General features: G+C 44.0%; 2 protein-coding genes across 2 annotated transcripts in view; both read left to right on the top strand.

Moving 5' to 3' along the window:
* dock9b (dedicator of cytokinesis 9b) overlaps positions 1 to 9,550 on the top strand; it is a 187,635-nt gene extending 178,085 nt beyond the window's left edge. Inside the window, exons 37-40 of the mRNA XM_073028593.1 lie at positions 3,269 to 3,377; positions 4,883 to 4,949; positions 6,276 to 6,323; positions 9,531 to 9,550. Of these exons, the coding sequence (XP_072884694.1) occupies positions 3,269 to 3,377; positions 4,883 to 4,949; positions 6,276 to 6,323; positions 9,531 to 9,534 (228 nt within the window). The 3' untranslated portion in view covers positions 9,535 to 9,550. The remainder of the gene's footprint in view (positions 1 to 3,268; positions 3,378 to 4,882; positions 4,950 to 6,275; positions 6,324 to 9,530) is intronic.
* LOC140720918 (dedicator of cytokinesis protein 9-like) overlaps positions 9,540 to 19,378 on the top strand; it is a 151,102-nt gene continuing 141,263 nt past the window's right edge. The window contains exons 1-3 of the mRNA XM_073035767.1: positions 9,540 to 9,574; positions 13,840 to 13,883; positions 16,466 to 16,581. Of these exons, the coding sequence (XP_072891868.1) occupies positions 9,555 to 9,574; positions 13,840 to 13,883; positions 16,466 to 16,581 (180 nt within the window). The 5' untranslated portion in view covers positions 9,540 to 9,554. The remainder of the gene's footprint in view (positions 9,575 to 13,839; positions 13,884 to 16,465; positions 16,582 to 19,378) is intronic.

The following is a 19,378-nucleotide window of genomic DNA, read 5'->3' as shown; positions in this document are numbered from 1 at the left end:
AATTTTTCACCATTTAAATCTGCTCACTGTTTTTCCTTCCAAAGTGGATGACCTCACATTTACCAACATTGTATTCCATCTGCCAGACCCCTGCCCACTCACTTAAATTATCTGTATCTCTCTTCCACCTTTGACCCCACGTGCCATCTGTTCCCCTTCCAGTCCTAAACTTTTGATCGTCCTCTAAATTCAAAGTTCTACCACTGGTGACTGCGCCTCATTTTGAGGCCCAAACTGAGGAATCCCTTCTTTTATTTTTTATTTGAATAAGGTATTCACAAGTATTACACAATCTTTTTTACATATAAGACCTTTTTCATTTTTATATATGTGTAAATCTGTATATATTTATACATTCACAAGTACACACTGAGATGATATTAAAAGAAAAATAATTAAGCACTTAATAAATATTTATGTGCAATTGTAATTCCACACTATTAAACTAAATAATAATAATAGTTGTTAAAAATAGTAATAATAGTGGTTGAATAATAATTTCCATGTAACTCTTCTGGTCCATTTCTTTCTAGTCCAAAATGTAACCCTATGTAACTTCCATCGTAGGTGTTTGTATCTTAACACGTTCATGTTTGCTCCTACCCATAAACCTACTTATCCAATCTCTGTATACTTACTATTACTTCATTTTATCATTTTTTTCCCCCAAATCTTTTTCTTATGTTGATTCCATGTTTTCCAGAAATGAAAAGAGAAGGCAGGATGAAGGGAAGGCAGTGGATGTTGTGTACATGGACTTTAGTAAGGCCTTTGACAAAGTCCCGCATGGGAGATTAGTTAGGAAGATTCAGTGGCTAGGTATACATGGAGAGGTAGTAAATTGGATTAGACATTAGCTTAATGGGAGAAGTCAGAGAGTGGAAGTGGAGGATTGCTACTCTGAGTGGAGGCCTGTGACTAATGGTGTGCCACAGGGATCAGTGCTGGGTCCATTGTTATTTGTCATCTATATCAATGATCTGGATGATAATGTGGCAAATTGGATCAGCAAATTTGCTGATGATACAAAGATTGGAGGTTTAGTGGACAGTGAGGAAGGTTTTCAAAGCTTGCAGAGGGATTTGGACCAGTTGGAGGAATGGGCTGAAAAATGGCAGATGGAGTTTAATGCGGACAAGTGTGAGGTCTTGCACTTCAGAAGGTCAAACCAAGGTGGAACATGGTAGGTAAATGGTAGGACACTGAGGAGTGCAGTAGAACAGAGGGATCTGGGGGTACAGATACATAATTCCCTAAAAGTGGCTTCACAAGTAGATAGGGTTGTAAAGAGAGCTTTCGGTACATTGGCCTTTATGAATCAAAGTATTGAGTATAAGAGTTGGAATGTAATGGTGAGGTTGTATAAGACATTGGTGAGACCGAATTTGGCGTAATATGTGCAGTTTTGGTCACCTAATTACAGGAAGGATATTAATAAGGTTGAAAGAGTGCAGAGAAGGTTTACAAGGATGTTGCCGGGACTTGAGAAACTGAGTTACATAGAAAGGTTGAATAGGTTAGGACTTAATTCCCTGGAGCGTAGGAGAATGAGGGGAGATTTGATAGAGGTATATAAAATTATGATGGGTATAGATAGAGTGAATGCAAGCAGGCTTTTTCCACTGAGGCTAGGGGAGAAAAAAAACCAGAGGTCATGGGTTAAGGGTGAAGGGGGAAAAGTTTAAAGGGAACATTAGTGGGGGCTTCTTCATGCAGAGAGTGGTGGGAGTGTGGAATGAGCTGCCAGATGAAGTGGTGAATGCGGGCTCACTTTTGACATTTAAGAAAAACTTGGACAGGTACATGGATGAGAGGGGTTTGGAGAGATATGACCCAGGTGCAGGTCGGTGGGACTCGGCAGAAAATGGTTCGGCACAGCGAAGAAGGGCCAAAAGGCCTGTTTCTGTGCTGTAATGTTCTATGGTTCTAACTAAAACAGTGAACATTCAAACCAAGGGATCTTACGTTAGCACTATCACTATGTTGATGGGGAAAACAGTATGAACCTTTAGGAGAGTCAGCTGAAGTCTGCTCGCATTGGGGTTATAAAGTCAATCTATTTGTTGCAAATTTGATAATTCTTTTCTTTGAATTCTCAGGGAGTAAGTCATCTTTTCCATTTTAAATATTTCAAAAATAATTTCATGCCGATCTTCTAAAGTCGGTGATACTGGATTTAGCCACTTCCTGGTGATTGATTTCTGACTTGCCGCTGAAAGGGCCTGCAGCAGCTTTTTATCTTTCTTCTGTTCCGAAAACCATACATGCCCCAAGTAGAGAGTCACAAAGTCCAGGTTATCTGTATCTTAAATACCTTAACTAATGTTCTGTGAATACCTTTCCAATATAAACTTAATTTAGGGCAATCTCAAGGAATTTGGAAATGATTTGCCACCTTCTCCAACACGCCACATTTGTGTCTTTATGTTTTTCCTGGTATGGGGTCTTGAAGTATCTTATAGTATTTTTCCAGCAATGTTCTCTCCAAACCAAAGAGTTAGTTGAAAACCACTGAAAGCTGCATATTTCCCCCCCAAACCTCCAATGAAAGCACCAACCCCACTTCTTTCTCCCACTTCTCTTTGAGAAAGCTGTGCCTCTCTTCCTCCTGTCCACACTAGCTCCCCCAACTAAGCCCCCGTGGTGACTCATCTGGTATTTTATTGAACCCCTCATCCCTGCACTCTTTTTAGTTAATTCACAAGAAGTGGATGTTGCTGGCAATGTCGACACTGTCTCCCAATTCATAATTGTTCCTGGGTCAAGCAATGGGGGAGTAGTTAATTGTCATCTGGTTTGGTGGGTCTGGAGTCACCCCAAGATCAGATCGGTGAGGATGATAGATTTCTTTAATCAGCGATTGATAGGTTCTTCATTCTTAAGGGGTTTAAGGGTTACAGGGACAGGGCAAGAGAGTGGGGTTGCTGATCTATTGAATGCTGGAGAAGGCTGAGAGGCCCAGTTTGCTCCTGACGTGGTCTGAGATGAGTTTTTGCAAGTCTGATAGGCACTGGATAAATGAAGCTGATTTTGCTTGTGTCATCATACAACAGTGTACTGATTATTGCATGGCTTGGTGGTTCTACCGATGTTGTATGAAGGTGTGGGTTGGTCTTTCTAGTCGTCACTGAAAACTAACCTGTTCAGCTCACCACCGCCAGTGGGGTGTTAGAACAGCCTCCTGTTTGAGAAGTGGCGCTTGCTTCTAAAATTGCTTTACCCTTGGCCGACCGGAGCGAGTTTTCACCGGTGTGTCCCTCTCTCTCAGAACCACGGTTGTGTCGGAAGCTGCATCGTGCGCTGTGACAAGCTGGAGCAGGTGGAGATCAGGAGCCTGCTCATGTGCTTCCTGCACGTGTTGAAGAGCATGTCTGAGGGTAAGCACCCAGCAGCAGACAAGTGCCTCCTTTCCCTTGGGAATTTCCATTTGTTTAGTTGCTATAAGAACTAGGACGGATGGAATAACTAAGGGGATTTGTGCTAGAGTTGTACAGCACTGAAAAAGGCCTTCCAGACCAACTGGCCCAAGATGATTTAGATGTCATCTAAGCTTGTTCTCTTTGGCCCATAACAGTCCAGACATTCCCAATCCATGGACCTGTCCATCTGTCTCTTTGAAGTTGTTATTGTAGCTCATTCCACATTGAGACCACCCCTTGTGTGGAAAAAATTCTGCATCATCTCAGCGAGGAGTCAGTAACCCACTGGAAACCAGTCCGGCCTGTTGGAAGTGGGCTGCGGCCAATCCTGGGTGCGGCATTGGTCCTGGAATGCAGCGAAGCTTAACCAACATGACGGGCGGACTGAAGGGGTTAACGAGAAGGACCCTAATTTGCATTAACGAGCAGGTTTACAGGTGCCCCTTAATGAAATGGCCGCTGAGTGTCTGTAATTGCATTGGGTGAAGGAGATCCAGATGCCGCACAAAGCTGTTGTTAAACCACTTCAGGAACGTGGTGTAGGCAGCTCTGAGCACCCCTCCTCCGAGAGGCTTGGAGAGAAGGGAGCAGAGACTTTCCGATGTGGTGTCCGGGTTCTCCAGATGTACACCACTAGAATGGGTTAAACAAATTTACCTCTGTCTTCCCCGGAAACCGACCAGTGGGAGGAGGGAAAGGCAGCACAGCGGCGCAGGTGCCCGAGACCCCGGTTCGATCCCCACCTCGGGTGTTCTCTGGCTGGAGTCTGCACATTCTCCCTCCGATCAGCTGGGCTTTCCGGGTGCTCCAGTGTCCTCCCACAGTCCAAACACGTACCAGTTGGTCATTGTAAATTGTCCTGTGATCAAGCTAGGGTTAAATTGGGGGTTGCTGGCTGGTCGGGCCTGTTGTGCACTGCCTCAATAAGCAAATAAATACATTTTGGATGGCAAAGTCATTTTATATCACAGTAATTATAGAGTTATGCCCTCATTATAAGTAATTAAAACTATATCTTACAGAAAAGTGGACATTAGGAGCAGGCGGGTACTGAGATAAAAGATGAGACGTGATATTTTTCAAATGGTAGGACAGAATCAAGGGACTGAATGGCCTACTTCTGGCCCAACTGTAGCTTTTACATTCCTTTCTCCTCCTCCTGCTCGAGGATGACTTGTTTCTCTGCTTCTTTTCTGTGGGCCACTGCAAATCCTTCCACTGACGTCTGTGGAGCAGGCTGCAGGGAAGGGTGGGTGGGTGGTATGTGAGGTGGTCTGTTCCCCTGATGTTTACGCTTGGATCCTCTGGCTTTGAGATGTGAAGTGCCATCCCAAACGCTCAACCACCTCAAGCAGTCATGGGCTAGGAGTCGCCTGGAACTGGGGGAGGTTTTGGTCACATCATTGAGTCTTATTCTTATAATGGCTGAGGGAATAATGCATAATTACTTGTTTATTTTATAGATGCGCTGATTACTTACTGGAACAAAGCTTCTAGCTCAGAGACGATGGACTTCTTCACCATCTTAGAGTGAGTGTATTTCAGCACTGGATCCTTGCAGCAATGGAGAATCATGTTGTTCCAAAGACTGGGCAAAGTAAATTCATTATCAAAGTACATATCTGTCACCATATAGATTCGTTATTCTTGCGGGCATTCACAGTAAATCCAAGAAGCACAGTAGAATCACTGGAAGACTGCACAGGACAGTCCACTGTGTAAAAGGCAACAAACTGCACCAATACAAAAGAAAAGCAAGAATAATAATAAATAAGAAACAAGTCTTGAGAACACGACATGAAGAGTCCCTGAAAGTGAGTCCATGAGTTGTGGGGACAGTTCAGTGATACAGCGAATGAAGTTAATCCACTCTGCAACAAGAGCCTGTTGGTTGAGGGGTAATAACTATTCCTGAACCTGGTAGTGTGGGTCCCGAGGCTCCTCTACCACCTTCCTGAGGGTAGCAGTGAGAAGAGAGAGTGGCCTGGGTGGCGGGGGTCTCTGATGATGGATCGGTCCATTGTGCCTCTGCTAACTGTGTGAAGTAGCTGCACAACTAGTTCCACATCCATGATCTTTCTCGCAGAGTCTGCAGAAATATCAGGTTTATTATCACTAACTTATATGAAGTGAATTTTGTTGCTAAGGGCATGAAGATACTGTAAATTACAACCATAAATAAGTGCAATAAAAGGAATAGTGGACTGTTTGAAAACGTGGCATGACAGAGGGGAAGAAGCTGTTCCCGAATTGCTGAATGTAAGTTTTCAGGCTCTTGTACCACCTTCCCGGTGGTAGTAACAAGAGGGCGAGGGCATGTCCCAAATGGTCAGGGTCATTACTGATGGATGCTGGCTTCTTGAGGTGCTGCCTCCTGAAGATGTCCTCAGAGGGTTTTTCAGGTGAGTTTAGGAACCCAGTGGTGGTGGGAAAGGTGCTGCTGTTGAACCCGCAGCTGTGGGTCTTCGGGCTTCTGTACCTCCTGCCCGACGGCAGCATCCAGAAGAGGGCAGAGCTTGGATGGTGGGGGTCCCTGGCGATGGATGCCGCCTTCCTGTGACATCACCTCGTGTAGGTGCAAAGTCTGTCTGTAATCCCCCTGTGGAATCTCTTTTCACTGCCCCTTCGTTCAGTCAAATCCAAATCATACTCAATCAGTGAAACAGTTTCCCTATCTCACCTCTGATTTATTAAGGAAAAATCTATTTATTACGTGTATAGATGGGAGGCATATTTCTTTGTGTTTACAAGGTGCTGACCAGTCTTTGGTGTTGTTGATGATTCATTATCCATGTGGTATCCGAAACTACGTATTCAATAATGCAATGCTGAAAATTAAATCTTCCTTTTCAACAGAGTCTGTCTTCACCAGTTCCGTTACATGGGGAAACGATACATTGCAAGGTACTGGTCCTGATTCTGTTCTTTGCTCAGGAATGCTGGTGTGTGTTTCTTTTCAGATATTAGACGAGGGAAGAGAGAATATTTTGCTTCTAAAGCAGGGGTGCCCAAACTGGGGTCTGCAGACCCCTTGCTTAATGGTATTGGCCCATGGCATAAAAAATGTGGTGAACCCCTTTCTAAACCAAAAAACTCCCCACAAAAATGCTTCACAGTCAATTAAGAACCTTTGAGGAAATCTGAAAAAGCTCTGGGCTGCACAGTGAGATCTTTCAAACAGTAATGCAATAATTGCTGCCAAAGGTTTATTGCTATTGCATGGACCAAGATACAGAACGTTTTCCTTTGCCTGGTATCCATGCAGACCGTTCCATACATAAATTCACTGAGGTAGTACAAAGTGAAAAACAACAGGTGAAAGTGGAATACCGCATCACTATTACAGTGAATGTGCAGTGCAGTTAAACAAATAAAGTGCGGGGGTCTTGCCAAGGTAGATTTTAGAATCAGGAGTTCATCTCTATCTTAGAAGTGGTGGGTTCCAGGTTCTCATAACAGCGAGATAGAAGCTGTCCTTGAGCATAGTTGTATGTGTTCTCAAACTTTTGTATCTTCTGACGATGGAATTGGTGGGGAGACAGAGAAAAGAGAGAATGACCAGGGTGATGGATCAAAGAGACCATAAGACACAGGAACAAAATTTTTGGCCATTCAGCCCATCTAGTCTGTTCTGCCATTCAGTCATGGCTGATTCATTTACCCTCTCAACCCCGTTCTCCTGCCTTTGCCCCATAGCCTTTGACACCCTGACAAATCACGAACCTGTGCTTTAAGTATACCCAATGACTTGGCCTCCACAACTGAAAGGCAACAAATTCCACAGATTCACCACTCTCTGGCTGAGGGAATTCCTCCTCAGTCTCTGTTCTAAAGAGACAACCTTCAGTCCCAGAGGCTGTGCCCTCTGGTCCCGGATTCCCACATTATTGGAAACATCCTTTCCATGTCCACTCTATCTTGGCCTTTCATAAACTAAGCAGTCTTAAAGCTGGGACCCAGCGGTGTTATTCCTATAAACGGAATGAATCTTCCTGTGCAATAGCTAGCATCAGCTTTAATAACATTAATAATCACGGCCTCAGTGGCCAGTAAGTGTCAGTTGTTGTTTCCTATGGCAGATGTTACTCTCTCCAGATTTCTAGTTGCTTTTTGTCAAGCTACTCCTCCAGCTCGCGGCAGCAAAGCCGCCTGGGATCTCGGTGGGAGGGCATGTTTGGACCAGGTGGAGGATGTCGTGGGTTGGGGCACCACAGGGGCAAACTGGGGTTAAGTGTCAGCAAGAATAGTGAAGCCTCTGTCACATCGAGAAGTAGGGTTGAGATTTTGCCAGTAGTTTTCATCAGCTCTGCTTCAGTGCTGCTTGAGATCATCTGTCAATTAGTGCAAATCAAACGGTAGCTTTTCCCAAAACCAGCCCTAACCCACCCTGGGTCAGACTCCTTCAACCACAGCTCAAAGAGGTTCCTTTGATACTGGTAAGCACGTTTTAAATAGACAATAGGTGCAGAAGTAGACCATTCGGCCCTTCAAGCCTGCACCGCCATTTTGAGATCATGGCTGATCATCTACTATCAATACCCAGTTCCTGCCTTGTCCTCATATCCCTTGATTCCCCTATCCATAAGATAACTATCTAGCTCCTTCTTGAAAGCATCCAGAAAACATAACATCCTGATATGTTGCAATCAGATCCCCTCTCAATCTCCTTAATTCCAGCATGTACAAGCCCAGTCTCTCTAACCTCTCTGCTTAAGACAGTCCTGACATCCCAGGAATTAACCTTGTGAATCTACGCTGCACTTCCTCTACAGCCAGGATGTCCTTCCTTAACCCTGGAGACCAAAACTGTACACAATACTCCAGGTGTGGTCTCACCAGGGCCCTGTACAAATGCTAGAATATTTCCTTGCTCTTGTACTCAATTCCCTTTGTAATAAAGGCCAACATTCCATTAGCCTTCTTCACTGCCTGCTGCACTTGCTCGTTCACCTTCAGTGACTGATGAACAAGGATTCCTAGATCTCTTTGTATTTCTCCCTTACCTAACTTTACACCGTTCAGATAATAATCTGCCTTCTTGTTCTTACTCCCAAAGTGGATAACCTCACACTTATTCACATTAAACGTCATCTGCCAAGTATCTGCCCACTCACCCAGCCTATCCAAGTCACCCTGAATTCTACTAACATCCTCATCACATGTCACACTGCCACCCAGCTTAGTATCATCAGCAAACTTGCTGATGTTATTCTCAATGCCTTCATCTAAATCGTTGACATAAATTGTAAACAGATATACTATTATATATTCGAGGATGTTAAGTCTATGCCACATGACCAGGGTAATATTTATCCCCCTGGCAAAGGGCTATAAAGCAGATAATCTGATTATGGCCATGGTAGTTTTGTGGGATTTTACTGTGCAGAGATCAGCTGCTGTACTTCCTACACTAATCTGGTTAAACTGTTACTGATAGTTTTTAATGACTCTCCAGTCTCAAATAGTACTAAGCATTATTTAGAATGAAAATAAATTATTCCTTTTTGTCCCACTATATATTTTGTATGGGTCTTAAATGAGAAGCGAGCTGGCGTAACATTGGCTTGACAGCTGACAAGTTCCTAGTCGAGTCAAAGCTGCTAACTCTGTTCCCAGTGAACCCTGAACTAAATGGTAAAGATTTCCACTTCGGTTAGGTAGAACCGTAGAGCACCGCAGCACAGAAACAGGCCCTTTGGCCCGTCTAGTCTGTGCTGACCTGCTTTTCTGCTTTACCCCATCTACTTGTTCCGGAACCATAACCCACCATTCTGCTCTCCCCAAATGCACAATTTGCTAATTAATGTGTGGTAAATCTTTTTACGGGACACTATCAATTTTCTTGAAAATGTATTTTTTTTTCCCCAAACACTGGAGTGATTCTCTGATTGTGAAGCTTTACTTCTGAAACTAATGTTAATTTTATGAAGCTTTTTTTGACTTATTCTTCTGGTTGGATGGGTGGTATTTTCTAGTATTTCTATACAAACTAACCTGGTCTCGTCTCTGATAATGAACTCTGGGTGGTGGTATGGTGCAGTGAATTCACCAGTTACTCCTAACACACATTCTACTTTCTCTTTCCATTTCACACCTGCACGATGGCAAAAGCTAAACTCAAAACAGTAAATATGTATGGCTCCTTCCCTTCTTGGGTAAGATCTGACTTCATGTTGCTTTGCATGTTATACGCTCCCCATTGCTTGCGTGTGTTGTTTGTACCGTTGGGTGTTCTGCTGCTTGGGAACTTCTGCAACAGGTGAAAACAATTGCAGCAGTCCCTTCACTTTACACTCAGTGGCCACTTTATTGCATACGTCTGCTCCTTAATGCCAATATCGAATCAGCTAATCATGTGGCAGCAGCTCAATGCAATTCAGAGCATGCAGGTGTGGTCAAGAGGTTCAGACCAAACATCAGAAATCTGATCCAAGTGACTTTGACGATGTAATGATTGTTGGTGCCAGGTGGGTTTGAGTTTCTTAGAAACTGCAGATCTCCCGAGATTTTCACGCACAATAGTCTGTAGAGCTTTTACAGAGAATGGTGCTGGAAACAAAAACAAAATCCAATGAGCTGCAGTTCTGCAGGCAAAGGAAAGGTTAATGGAGAGGCTGGTTCGAGCTTGACAGGAAGGTGAGAGTAACTCAACTAACCATGTCGAACCTTGAAGTGGATGGGCGATCACAGAGGGTCACGCTGTGTGTTCCACTCCTGTCCCTAAGAAAGTGGTCACTAACTGTATTGTGCTTGGCTATTGCAGTTGATTTTCTGGGCTTTAACCACTAGATGGCAGTGTCCTCACTCACACTCACTTGTAATTATTTGAGCTTTACAACTTCCAATTGTTGTTCCGATTGCTTCTAAATTTTGAGAACCAAAAATTCCTTAGGCTTCGAACATCGGCTGGTGACGATACCTCCATTTTAAGTGATCGCAATTGAGGCCAAGTGCAGTTAATATAGGAAAAGTAGACTAACCAGTTCAGTGACATGCTGTAAAGTAAGACTGCTTTGCTAACACCTCGGCTTTGGCGGCATTGTGCTGACGTTAACCTTTGCTCTATCCCATTTCCCCATCTTGCAGGAACCAAGAGGGGTTAGGACCCATGAGTATTACACATGAGAAAAGAGCTCAAACGTTGCCTGTTTCTCGCAATAGAGCAGGAATGATGCATGCCAGATTGCAGCAGCTGAGCAGCCTGGATAACTCTTACACTTTTAACCACAGTAAGTCACCTGGCATCTAGGGACGGTCAAGGGTATCAGTGCAACCCCTCCTTTGTACAGACGTAGCACACCACCCCCAGAGCATGGTTGTGGACCACCACATTTCCCATTGGCTGAAACAAAGCACGCCAACGAAAATCAGTCGGGGATGGAACAGATTTGGAACATTTTGCAGATGCAACTCATAACCGTTGATGGTCCAGAAGTGTTGTTTATATCATCAGATAAGAGTGTATTGTGGAACTTCTTTTTCACTTTCTCTGGGGACAGATGCTCTAGTTAAAGGAGTTACTACCATTACTCAGTTAACATTATGTATTTATTAACAAGCCCAAGTAAAGTTAATGGTGAAGCAGAAATGAATCTTCTGTTGCTAAACTCCGTATTATTTCTCAAACAAAACTGTCACGAGTCAGAATGAACCCATCTGCTCCATGTCGCTTCCTAAAGGAGCAATCCTCGGTTGCCCACCCCTTCCTGATTTCCCTGTGACCCAGCTGCTTATTCTCTCACGCACACACTCATCAGCTCCCCCTTTGTTCAGTCTGCACTTCTTTACACATTAAAGGTAACCAATTCACCTCTGACGGCGCATCCTTGATGCAGGGAAAACACAGAGCACCCAGAGGAAATCCACTTGCTCAACAGGAGGTTGTTCAAGCTCTGCACGAACAGCACGGAGGTCAGGATGAAACTCGGTTATATATAGCGAGCTGTTCAGCCCATTGGTGACTTGTCGGCTCATTGAAAGATCCATCTAGTTGGAGCAACGGCCTCTGTACTGTACCCCACAACTCCTGCTAGTTTTCACTTTTCCAGCTATTTCTTTGACAGAATCTACTTCGCGATCCAACTACATGTTACAAACCACAACAATGTGCTGAGTGAGCAATTTTTCACAATTTCCCCTCTTCCCCCGGTTCCTAAGCCCTAAAAAGGAGGAGATGAATTTGGCCAGCGAGTCTGCTCCGCCATTTCATCATTGTTGATCGGGATCCCATTCAACCCTCTCACCATATCCCTCGATGCCCTGAGCAATCAGGAATCTATCATCTGCTTTGAATATACCCACGGACTTGGCCTCCACTGCAGTCTGTGTCAGAGCACACCACAGATTCACCACTCCTCGGCTAAAAAAAAATTCCTCCTTACCTCTGTTCTAACAGGTCGCCCCTCAATTTTGAGGCTGTGCCCTGTAGTTCTGGATACCCCCACCAGAGGAAACATCTGCTCCACATCCACCCTATCTAGACCTTTCAACATTTGGTAGGTTTCAATGAGATCCCCATGCATTATTCTGAATCTCAGTGAGTACAGGCCCAAAACTACCAAATGCTCCTCATATGTAAATCCCTTAATTCCTGGAATCATCCTCATGCATCTCCTTTGGACTCACTCCAATGACAATACGTCCTGACTAATGTCTTACAAAGTTTCATCTTTATCTCCTTGTTTTTATATTCTGTTCCTCTTGAAATAAATGCCAACATTGCATTTACCTTCTTTACAGCAGACTCAACCTGTGAATTAGCCTTCTGGGAGTCTTGCACGAGGACTCCTCAGTCCCTCTGCACCTCTAAATTTTCTCCCCATTTAGATAATAGTCTGCACTACTAGTCTGCCAATCCCTCTTACATTGTGGCCTCTGGGCACACACTCTCCTGCCCCTAAATGTGGTTCATTGTGATCCATCATTGGCCTGTTTGTTCTTAACAAAGACAAATTTTACACGGGTTAATGCTGAAACATTTTATTTTCAATGGGCTTTGGCCTATCACTGAGTGCAGGCGAGCAGCTCGCCAATGTATCTTACACTCCTGGAGTGAACTGCCCACATTGTCCACTGGGAACTGTAGTTCTTTATTATGTACACTCATAATAACACATCTTCCCCATTTAAAGGAGAACAAAGACAAAACTATGTCCTCGTAGACCTGCAAGAAACAATAATGCTTTCCAACAAAGATATCTGCATTGACTTCAATTGTAATGAGCAAGTACAGTCCCTTATTCACTTATCAACTTTCAGTCAGTCTCTGATATGGTTTGATGGCCTTTTTTGGTTTGCTATTTATTTCCACAGATGTCTTGCTTTCATTTGCTGTGCTAATATTAGTGTCTTTCTGAGAACTCTGATCAACTGGTTCTAGATATCGAGTTTATGGGATTCAGCCAGGTTTCAAGATTAAACATCTGGATCACATTGGGATTAATTCCCTCTATCTGAACTCACATTGAGAATTCTTCTAAAAACTGATAAGTCCTGAATTATTTCAATGTCATGAACAGTCTTTCACTGCATAATCTCACCAGTTGCTTAGGATACTGATAGGAATTAAAGTCTCATTTTACATTTGGTTTAGCTTGCTTTTTGGTTAATAGTGTTCACTGTAATAGGCTTTAAAAACACAGGCAAATGTAACAATTTTTAATTTCTATTATAACTTACACCTACGTTGGCAAATGACTGCACTAATCCCCGCAGGTTCAGCTTCCCATTGCTGCTCACCCTTCAATTCACCCAGTCTGCTGCCCCATTAACGTGACCTGACCATACCACTCACCATGACTGACACACTAACGTAATTGATCAGTGTATAACTCAGTAACTGCATTTTGAAAGACGCATTCCAAAGTACATGCTGCCATTGTAAGAATACCTCAGCGACGCGGAGTGTGGCAGGTGTACAAAAATAACTGCAGATCAAGTTTGTTTAACAAGATGATGTGTTGGTTATGTGTGTCGACAGAACGATACGTCCTCAGCTCACAGCATAAACAGATTATTGTGTGTCAGGGTTCTTACCTCCTTATTACCTCCTTATTGTTTACCTGTGTATGTGTGTGTGGGTGTTCCCAACTTTTTATAACTTTTCATGGACCAAGGAAATGTTTGCAATTCTGCGAAATGTTGATCTGTTGAATTAAATGTCACCAAAATAATTTAAGATTCATTTCTTTAAACTGGGGGGGGGGGGGGGGGGGCGGGGAGAAAGAGACTCTTCACAATGAATGTGTAAAAAAATATATATATTTGGCTCCTGGAACAAATGATGAGACAAAATTTGGTAATGTTAAATACTTATCCTGTTGTACTCCTGTTAAAAGCCAATAGGAATGTGGGTCCATGTTAAGACTGTGTTACTGGTGACGGTATCCTTGTAATAAAATGACCTTATCTCTGTTTCCAGTGTAAGAAAGGTTTCCAGTGTTCTTGGGATTTCTGTAGACAATGGTAAGACTCAGCAAGGTTATGTTTGTTGGTTTGTTGTTGCTACAGCTCTGATCCCAGAGGGGCAGAGGTTCCCAAATTCGCAGCCTGTCCCTTCAGATATGTATCCTGTAACTGTTTCTGAGGGAAGGGTTATTTCTGTTCCTCGGTCAGCGACACTACTCCTCGCGGACTAGAGCTTATCATCTCTTTTGGTTTAGGTCTGCACCATTTCACGCTTTCGACTCTCAACCCAAATCCGAGGTATAGTTTGGGCGCCACCCTCAAATAACTGCATTATCCCTTAAAATCCTGGCCGGAGATCTGGGGGGAGTAAGCCCCAATAATTAGTGTGGAGGATGAGGGAAGTCCCTTCTTGCTCTGAGCTACACTTGATGCAGGATGGATAGGAATTGATCATGGGGCACACCATGTTTTAGACAGGATCAGTAGATCACCAGGCCCTGGAGGAGATAACGTTTAAGCTCTCTGAGGCATCAAAAGACAGAAGAGAAACTGGAATTTTTATAATCCCTTTTGCATTTTTGAAGTGTAGGCACCATTGTAAAGAGTGGGAAATCCTTTCTTGATTTCAGATTTTCAGTGGAGAATTGTTACGGTTATGAGAACTTTAGCGGGAGCAGCAGGATATTAAAAGGACACTTTCAGTTCACCCCAGTCCCTTGGTATTTGTGTCTAGTTCCGTTCTGTTGGTTCTGAGGTGACTGAGTCCCATTCCGGACCTGCACACTCTACCACAGGTTGGAAATGGGTGAGATATTGTACTCTTCCTGTCGATTGTATGTGGTTGCCTTCAGGAAGTCTAAAGCAGGGGTTCCCAAACGTTTTATTCTGTGGAGCCTTACCACTAACCGAAGGGGTCTGTGGACCCCAGGTTGGGAACCCTTGGTCTAAAGGGACCTGGTGCCTTACCGGATACTGCTCTCCGGTCAGCCATTTCCATGCATTGGTGGAGAAATTGCTCATTGCGGAAGACGGCTATTTTTGTCCCTCCTAATCACTGCCAGAGTTCAGGACACTGCATCGTTGTATCACACATATAGATCAGAGCAGGAGACTACCTGGGCACTGTGAGGAGCAGTGAGAACGCCAATGAGTTGATAGTGTTTGCAAGGAAGGAGCTTTGGGAGAGTTAGAGACCTGCCCTGAGAGTTGACCTGAGGGTCACACCACCTCCAAGAAAAGTAGCACGAGATGCCCCCATTGGCTCTTGGAGAGTCAAGTCCAATACCTTTGCTTCTCTCAATTTGAGATGATTTTGGGCAAACATCAACTGGTATCTTGTTAGTAAATGCATGTTCTGAGACAATTAAAGAAACTTGAGGGATTGAGAGGAAGAAATTTATTTTTGGTGGCTTGCAGTATTGGGTGACTCCACATTATACCTAATGTCCAAAATCCAGGTCGGTTGGCTTCAAGGAAACCAAAATTTGGATATGGAATACAACAAATAGCCTTTTCTGTATTGTCTTAACCAAAGGCAAATTTCATTCCTTATTTAAACTGTTTAAGTTTCACACTTATTATAGTCTTAAGTTGGGATTTACTTATACAACTGAGGGATGGAGGAGTGGTTTGTGGGAATGTTCATAGTAAAATGTGAATCAGCATTAGTCACTCAGTGTTCCAGTTACATAAACCTTCTGATCGCTATATTTCTTCCTAAATGACAGGAGTTATTGGGTCCTGCACACTTTGTCAGGTAGGTGTACAGGACCCACTAATCTCTGGAAGGGTGGTTGGGGTAATGATATAAAAGCCGTAAAGCCAATGTTGAACTTGTACAAGCAAACACAAAGGCACCTGTAAGGGACCATTTTTTTCATGTTGGAAGTGTCAAGGTCCTGTAACAGTTCGAGCCGTTAAAGGGTGAAGTCAGGAGGGCAGTGGGAATCTGAGATCTCTGTTCACATCCAGGACTAAGCAGTTCAGCTGGCTGCTTAGTACCCTAACAACTTCCCTCCAACACTGCGGCACAGAGGCTTACAGCGTCCTCCGAAACCCCCTCCCTACCTTCACCACCAGGAGGGTCAAGGCTATCCCCTCCTGCAGGCTCCCCTCTATGACACACACTCTTGATTTAAAATGTTTCATGAGCTCCTTTGTTGTCACTGGCTCCAAACTTGTCAAAGAAATGATGCACCTTCACCAGTACACAAGATCAGGAGTGTTAGTGAAGGCGAGGCAGAGAAAGGGTTTACTTAGAATTTACTCTCATTTAACAAAATCTTCACTCCTTAGAAAAAGTCCTTCCATTCTACATCACATCACACTTAAACCAAAGATATAGGAGCCATTTGGCCCGTCAAGTCTGCTCCCCCATTTTCATGGCCGATATAGTTTCCCTTTCAGTCCTATTTATGTAATGTCACAGTGTCTTCACTGCATGTTGGGATTTTACAACACAGAACAGTAAATGAGGTAGATTTTGAAGTTCTGTCATTTACAGCAGCAAAGAAGCAATCGGTCTTATTTAGAGGTGTTCTTTGTTTCATTTTAAGTTGTGAAATTTATGCCTCTGAGCTGTGATTTAGGTGGGCCATTGGTACTGAATGTTGTGGTAATAAAACTTTCCCTTTAACCAGGCTACGGACATTCTGACGCTGATGTCATTCATCAGTCACTCCTGGAGGCCAACATTGCGACTGAAGTGTGTCTGACTGTGCTGGATAGAATGTCCCTGTTCACGCACGTTTTTAAGGTGAGGTTCTCCAAGTGGTGCGGAAGACAACGGTAAGTGATGAATGGTCGACGTTTTGGGCTGAGACCCTCCATCGACTGTTTATTCCCGTCCATAGATACTGACTGACGCGCTGAATTCCTCCAGCATCTTGTGTGTTTTATTCAAAGAAAGAGGTCACATGAGATACTAATCTTCACTGATGGTATGAGACAACACTCCTGTCACACCCTCTCACTTCACACTCTGGTATCTGTTGGGGTTAGTCCTCTTCCAAATGAAAGGAGAAGAGTTATATTACTAGACAGGCGATCCAGAAAGCCAGACAGCTGACCCAGAGGCAGCTTAGCAAAGGGGAGGGGTTGAGTGAGGGAATTCTGGAGCATAGGGCTGTGATGGAGGGGTATAGGGATAAGGTCATGGGGCTGGAAGTGGAATGGAAACTGAGGCTTGAGACCACAGTGATGACGAATGCTGAAGAACGTTCATTTTTCTTTCATGATGGCAATAGGAGGCCATCTGGCCCATCGAATCAGTGCAGGCTCACAGAGCAGTTCATTTCTCCAACCCGACTAATTTTCCCTGTGCTTATTCTCCCCAGCAGTTGTCCCACCTGCCCTACATTAGGGGCAGTTAACCCCACCAACCTGCACGCCTTTGGAGTGTGCGAAAGAAACGGAACACCTAGAGTAAACTGGGAGAACGTGCAAACTCCAGGCAGGCAGCACCTGAGGTCAGGATTGAACCCAAGTTTCTAGACCTGTGAAGCAACAGCTCTGATATAATAAAGTATGAAAATCCCTTAGCCACTGTTGTGGGATTTAAACTTGTGCCTCTATAGATGTTTGCCTCTCTGGAGGCCTGCGGCTAGAGGAGAGCCGCAGCGATCCGTGCTGGGTCCATTGTTTGTCACCTACGTCAGCAATCTGGATGATAATGTGGTTAACAGGATCGGCAAATTTGCAGATGACACCGAGATTGGGGGTGCAGTGGACAGCGAGGGAAAACTGTCAGCAGTTGCAGTGGGATCTGGACCAGTTGGAAAAATGGCAGGTGGAACTTATTGTAGAGAAGTGCGAGGTGTTTCACTTCAGTAGGACCATTCAGGGTAGGTCTTGCCCTGACAACGTGTGGCAGAGGAAAGGGATCTTGGAACTTATTGAAAGTGGCATCACAGGTAGATAGGGTTGTAAAGAAAGCTTTTGGCACATTGGCCTTCGTAAATCAGTGTGTTGAGTACAGGAGATGGGATGTTATGTTGAAATTTATAAGATGTTGGTGAGACCTAATTTAGAGTATTGTATGCAGTTTTGGTCACCTATACCTACAGGAAAGCTGTAAGTAAGGTTGAAAGAGTACAGAAAAAATTTACAAGGATGTTGCTGGGTCTGGAGGACCTGATTTTTCTGAAAATCTTGAATAGGTTAGGACTTCATTCCTTGGGATGTAGAAGATTGAGGGGAGATTTGATGGAGGTGTACAAAATTATGAGGGTAAATGCAAGCAGGCTTTTTTCACTGAGGTGGGGTGGGACTACAACTAGAGGTCATGGGGTAAGGGTGAAAGATGAAAAGTTGAAAGGAAACATGAGGAGACATTTCTTCGCACAGAGGGGTGTGAGAACAAGCTACTAGTGCAAGTGGTGCACGTGAGCTCGATTTCAATGTTTAAGAGAAGTTTGGAGAGGTTCTTGGATGGCAGTGGTATGGAGGGCTATGGACTGGCTGCAAATCAACGGGACTAGACAGTTTAAATGGTTCAGCATGGACTAGATGGGCCAAAGGGCCTGTATCTGTACTTTTCTATGACTTCACGACACGGAATGAAATAAAGCTGGAATAACGAACTGACATCAGCAAAGGGGACCATGAAATTAATAGGTTGCCACAGGCTCAGAGTAAAGGGGCGCCCCTTTAATAGTCAGTTCTAATTGTCATTCAGCCAAACATAAATACCTATGACTACAGCCAAATGAAACAAAACTTACTCTGGGGGCTAAGGTGCAAAACAGCAGTCACAGACAGATATAAGATATCAGTGAAGTAGAGTCACACAAAAAAATATAGTCCAGGACCCCAAGTCCACGAATGTAGAAATCTGCAGCTGAGCACAATACCTTCTGCCAAGCGAACACTAGGGGGCAGCACTGACCCCAGCTTGGGCACCGTGCTGCACCAGAGCTGAGACAAGGAGGTAGTTCTTCAGCTGGAGGGTGGCAATTCTGTGGAATTCGTTACCACAGAGGGCTGTGGAGAATGGGTGTACTTAAGGCAGAGATAGATAGGCTCTTTAATAGTTAGGGGGGGTTAAGGATTACGGGAAGACAGTGGGAGAAATGAGGGTGATAAACAAAAACCAGCCAATGATTAAATGACACGGGTTCAACAGGCTGACTGGTCAAGTGCTGCTCGTAGAACAGTACCGTTTGATGAAAACAAATGCGCTTCAGGAAAACAATGCTAACCTGATTTGACCTGTGTGTGGTGTGAACAGCACTTTGAAACCTAGCTGAATTGGCAAATTGGTTTGTTATTTACTGAGACGCAGTGAAAAACTTTGTTTTGCATGCCGTCTGTGTTGTCACACCAGTACATTGAGGTAGTACAAGGGAAAAGCAGTAACAGGATGCAGAATACAGTGATCGATTTACAGAGAACATGTAGTGCAAGGAGTCAATAAGGTGAACGGATTGATGAGGTAGCTTGTAAGGTCAAGAGTCCACTTTATCATACTAGGTGACTGGACAATGGTCTTGTAATAGAAGTTGTCCTTAAGTCTGGTGGTTTGTGCTTTCTGGCTTTTGTATCTTCAGCCAATA

Source organism: Hemitrygon akajei, chromosome 2 (genome assembly GCF_048418815.1).
Source record: "Hemitrygon akajei chromosome 2, sHemAka1.3, whole genome shotgun sequence".
NCBI lineage: Eukaryota > Metazoa > Chordata > Chondrichthyes > Myliobatiformes > Dasyatidae > Hemitrygon > Hemitrygon akajei.
The sequence above is the reverse complement of the archived record's forward strand: the minus strand, read 5'-3'. Positions and strand labels throughout refer to the sequence as shown.